Source organism: Pinus tabuliformis, chromosome X (genome assembly GCF_031772625.1).
Source record: "Pinus tabuliformis cultivar Carrire ecotype Pingquan chromosome X, CPIR1, whole genome shotgun sequence".
Lineage (NCBI taxonomy): Eukaryota > Viridiplantae > Streptophyta > Pinopsida > Pinales > Pinaceae > Pinus > Pinus tabuliformis.
In genome coordinates this window covers 1,305,065,067-1,305,070,634 of record NC_142308.1, presented here as the reverse complement: position 1 = coordinate 1,305,070,634, position 5,568 = coordinate 1,305,065,067, and the positions used below count along the sequence as shown (strand labels likewise).

The window sequence follows — 5,568 nt, the reverse complement described above, 5'->3', positions numbered from 1 at the left end:
CGAACATCAACAGATTTTTGTTTGTGATTGCCCCAAGAATGAGCCAGTTCAATCTGTACATAACAATATAATCTCGTCTTTTTTACTTCAAATATTTTGAATTCCTCAACAGTAATTATTTGTTGTTTATTTTGGAAATGAGACAACAATCTAATTGTATAACACACCTGATTATTCGGCAATACTAAGAAATTATCCCTTCCCAGATCAGCATGTTGATTTCTAATTAACTAATATCTCAGTATACAAGAAAATATATTGATTCCTAATTAGCTAATTTTTCATTATACAAGAAAATATAATAATAATAATAATGATAAATTGTTTCAATTGAGAAGTTTCACAGAAAATACTAAAAATTATAAACCAGCTTTATAGGAATTATGATTTTTCCCCTTCATAAACCAAACCCTTTCTTCCCTCCAAGGACTCCATTTAACTGGCTAAATAGATTCAGAAAGAACATGATCCAGTACCATCTTGAATTTTCATTCAATATTCTCCAAAATCTCATTGAACATCCCCTTTTCTTCAGAAAAGAAAGGAAAAGGAAAGCCTTTTTACTCGTCACCGGTTCAATGAACTTGCAGCCTGTATTTTACAAGGAGATTCACATATGTGATACCAATATCCTTGCCTGCTTTGAAACTCTTTTCAAATATATCACTTTTTCTAAAAACATTGCATACAATGGATCTTCAGAATCGGCGTCATCAGTTAACTGGCATTCCATCATCTCTAGAGCAGGGGTGCTCTGAAGAAAGCAATTCAATACACAGATTTCCCTATTACCAAATTCATGTATATCTACGCACACATTTATATTACGGAGATTAGAGAGTGGGGAGCTTAGAGATGGAGGTATGTTATATTTGGCTAGTTCCTGCATTGCGTTTCAAAACCACAATCAGCCATCTCTGCACTCATTTACAAAGTAAATGACATAAAATGCATGATGAGTATCATGGGAAATAACAATAACAATGGAAGAACTTTACAGCCTGTGCATATCCTACAGTGGGCACTCTCTCAAGCAAGGCAGGACTCTGCCCACAGTAGGATGCACATAAATGCAAACCACATAGTGCATGCCTTGTATAACATTTTTTTGCACATTATTAATACCCTGACACCTATAAGAAGCAACCGTAAACACAGCCATTGAAAAATGCATTGCACTGTACAAATGAAAGTTAAATAGAAATTGTGTTCTTACCAAGATGAAGTTGTCACCCATGCACAGACGCTCAAGATGGGGAAGCCTCTCGAACACATTGAGAAGACAAATATCCTTATCTTTTTCACTTTTAAGAAAAGGCCCAACAAAGATGACCAGCTCCTTTAATGATTTGAAGCTCCCCATTATCTCAGTAAATCTCTCCGCAGAGACATCACACGATTCCATTTTCAGTCCAATCAAATTGCTTCCATCCTGCATGTCGAGTTCCCAAATTGAACATGAAATCTCGTGAAATAGTATCCCATTCACTCTCAAATCCCTTATCATGTCTACCTGCAGAGTACTAAGCTTCGGACAATTTATTATTAAAACCTCCACGCCTTCAGTCACTTTTAAATCTGCAATATTCGGAGCAGAGATGACCAGCTGCTGCAGACCAATACATTTAAATAAGGTAAGATTTTGAAGATGAGGGCAACGTGAAATAAAGAGAGCTAAAGAGTGGTCTGTCAATTCCAAATATTCGAAGGTACAAGTAGTTAGCTGGTTGAATCCAGGGAAATGATTTGGAAGATCAGATAGAATGTAGTTGCAGAGTGTGAGGGTATTGAGACGAGTGCAGGAGAATAGAGCAGGAGCCGGAATTTCCCTCTCTGGGGAGTCCGAGAGAGTGAGGTGTTGAACATTCCTCCATGCAGCGTACCGCACCCATTTGTATACACTGTCGCGGGTAAACCGCCACTGGCTACCAGTGCGTATGAGCGCAGAATGACTAATGTCGTTGGATAGATAAAAAGCTTCCAGATCTGAGGAACGCAGGAGTAGAATTTTGGAGATGATATTCTCCACTGCTGCAATGGATAATGGATCAGGATCCAGAGGACCCAAAAGAAGATATGGGGATAGAATGAGTTGGGGCATTTGGGTATAGAGAAATCTCCATCTCTTTGAGAGAAGGGAGGATCTGATGGCCTCTTTCACCGGGATTTTAGAAAGGATGAGACAGAGGATGGCATCTGGAAGTGTTGAGAATTTGTCTGTAGCAGGCGCCATAGTTTTGCTTCACAGAGCTCCTATGATGGGAAAATAATTGCGATACATGCCTGCAACTAATACTAACGGTGAAACGTGGGATGTGAAATACTGAAAGGGAAATGGAAGCCCGCAGGGAGTAATCGGGTGAAAACAATAAAATGGCGGGAAATTGGAGCAGCGCCGAGTAATCGGGTGAAAACGATAAAATGGCGGGAAATTCTTTCATTATCAAATTGACCATCATTGCATCTTTTCATACCTTTGTTAGACTTGTATTAGTGGAGTTATCGCACCACTCCCTTGTCACTAAGAAAACTTTTTTCCATTTTTTTACAGCTTTATGTTTTTTATTAGTTTTTTTATCTTCTACGTTCTTGTATGAAACTGAAATGTCGCCACTATTATCCATTACTTTCCCTGGTTACTTAGTGTTGTATAGCTTCCGTAGTTTGAGCTATCAATACAATTATGCTACCAATTACTTTGAGTTATTACAATAGACTCTCACTGTATTTATAAGTCTTTCTGGTACTATTCTAATGTTGATGTTCTTTACAAAGTCACCTCCACCCAACATGATAAGTCTTTCTGGTACTATTCTAATGTTGATGTTCTTTACAAAGTCACCTCCACCCAACATGATTGACACTAATATGTAACCATGAAATGTTAACTAAAGAGTTGGATGTAGGCACCCCAAACATCTCCTCATTTGGTCATTTTTATAACTATATTTTTCTTAATATATCATCTTCTTACGCTCACCTATAGGATCACAAAGATGGCTAAGATGACATAGAAATCCATCATAGAGGTGATATTTTAAAATTTGTTTCCTACTACCAATGTCTTGTTTGTAGCAACGAAGTTATAGTTGTTTTCGTATAATTGTGCCCATTCTAAAGACTCGTGTCCACAATAATTGAAAATTATGACTAATTCCACAACTAAAGGTGGGCTAGGAAAGTGTACAACTCGATTAGTTCTTCCCTTGTTGTATTTGATGTTTTGGTGGAATTGTTGAAAGTATGTGGACTGCTTATGGTGGTATTTTTATCTAACTTTCCTTGGGATTACATAGATGGCAAATCCCCGCAGTTAGTATAGATGATTGTTTCTTCTCCAAAATGTAATGTTTCATTGTCAACTAGTTGTTGACATGGCGAGTGTTCGCTATGCCAACAAGGGGAACTAGCCCAATTGCAGACCCCAATTAGATCTACTTTCGTTTGGAATGGCTAGTTCCGACGGGTTTTAAAGGACCCCGTAAACTGTTATATGTGTTGAAATATTGCTTCCTGAAAGAAGATTTCAATTAAATCAACAAAGAAAAACAACTAACCTATAAGTATCAAATCCTATCTACACTAATTTTAACTACTTATGCTAATCCTAGCTATTCTAATCTATCCTGTAAGAGCATAACAAAAAAAGGTTAAACATCATATATAGATTCCAAGTCCAAATGAATCAATTACTGGTTCACATAAGAACAAGGATGTATTAAATCCTAATTGCAATCCAATTACTTATACAGGAATACACATTCCTTTCCATACAAATAACGCTTGCAACTGATGTTTAACAAAGTTTTGAATCAACAACCTTTCATGAGTTAACCATGCTATTGAATTATATTCAAATAACCAAGACTAATCATGAACTGTATGCTATCAATATGCACAAAACAAATCACATTTATTTTTATGCCAGCAACAACATCCTGATTCTAAAAATCATGAAAGCGGAGGAAAATAAATCTGAAACAAAAGGCTCCTTCTTGACCCAAACAGTGTTCTTTATTCACAATAAATCAAAAGTTGTTCTGCCTAAAAAAAAAAAAAAAAAATCCCCCTCTCCTATCCGGAGGTAATACTTATGCCGCTGGAAATGACTCTCGGTCTTCCTTTAACCTTTCACCTCCCTCTTCTTTTCAATTTACAAATTAGAATATACAATCGTAGAATAGTCGGTGTAACCGCTAACACGTAAAGGCCACATCTGCTGGAGCATTTCATTTCCTAGGGAAATGAATAGATGTCGATTGAAAGGAGGAGGTATGCGTGTCATTTCTTCATGATAAGGCCTGAGACTGCATAACCTTCGGAACACACAGGTAACACATGGAAACATGACCGCCAACGCCTAAAGCCAAATCTTTAAATAAAACATATCCGCATAGATAAACTCTTTGGATCGCTCATGCATCTTTTATCTGGAGCCATACTTGATGCTTATACATCCGTTCTTCGAACTCGCTTGCCTTCTCTTGGTCCTTGCCTGCAGAGATAACAAACATCAACTATGCTTATGAAAATATGATAGAAATGCTTAAAAAACATAAGTCTTGCCTTCATTAAACGTTTATAACATCAAAAGGAACAAATGTGAAAGAATCGACCCCTATTTTTTAATTCACGCATTGATTAAGTCCCGCAAGCGTAAACTTGATTTACATTGAAAATCATCACATAACACAAAACCGGATCCAAAATCCGGACTTGAAATATTATAGACGGGAACCCATACCTTATCGGGTCCGCAAAACACTATCACATCACATCGCGCCGTATGTTTAAGTTTTGGGCTCTACCGATTGCGACTTGCGATTGGCCGGACCCGAAATATATATGTGCTGCAGTCAATAATCCCCTCAGGTCCGCCACATAAGATTTCCTTTGAAAACCGGGACCGGAACACTTTATCGAAAACACAGGGAAAACACGGGAAAACCCGCAGCTGGACCATAAGGCCGAACTTCAAATGGTATACACCCGAGCCTATAGTTATCTTCGAGTCTGCCACATTGCATCGCGCTTTTATGTATAAGCCTCGGGCTCCGCCGATTGTGACTTGCAATTGGGGAGCAGACCCGATATATATATATATATATATATATGCGTTGTGGTAATAACATCGGCGGGTCCGCCACATCACATCATGCTTATGTATATGCCACTGACTCCGCTGATTGCGATAAGCAATGTAACGGCGGACCCGTTATATATATGTGTTGTGTTTAATAGTCCCGACGGGTCTAGTATATTGCATTGTGCTTTATGTACAAGCCTTAGACCCCGCCAATTTCGATATGCGATGGGGTTCCGGACTCGAAATAGATATGCGTTATGGTTAATGATGCCGGTGAGTCCGGTGCCTTATGGTACGCGTCGTGTGTCAATGTTGATTGCGATAAGCAAAAAAAGGGTATGTTATGCATGTTTTGCGAAGCATTTCCATTATAAAGAGTTATAATGGGAATAAGGTGCGATAGAAGGTTTTGTGGGTTGAATCCCAATACAAAACCATAATAGGGAGTGGGGTTTTGTTATATGCATGAGCATAGAGCACCA

General features: G+C 38.2%; 1 protein-coding gene across 1 annotated transcript; it reads right to left on the bottom strand.

Moving 5' to 3' along the window:
* Window positions 1-368: 368 nt before the first annotated feature.
* On the bottom strand, window positions 369-2,361 carry LOC149144852 (F-box/LRR-repeat protein At3g26922-like). Its single transcript, XM_089449581.1, has 2 exons — window positions 1,217-2,361; window positions 369-883 (listed from the first exon to the last, which is right to left on the bottom strand). Exons 1-2 carry the CDS (start codon window positions 2,231-2,233, stop codon window positions 611-613), a joined length of 1,290 nt encoding a protein of 429 aa, XP_089305707.1. The 5' UTR covers window positions 2,234-2,361; the 3' UTR covers window positions 369-610.
* Between the last annotated feature and the right edge of the window lie 3,207 nt (window positions 2,362-5,568).

Excerpts from the sequence above, each read along its gene's own strand:
- LOC149144852 (XM_089449581.1), bottom strand. The coding sequence starts at position 2,233 with ATGGCGCCTGCTACAGACAAATTCTCAACACTTCCAGATGCCATCCTC. Across the intron at positions 884-1,216 it reads TGGGTGACAACTTCATCTTG|GAACTAGCCAAATATAACAT; the intron begins GTAAGAACACAA and ends AACGCAATGCAG.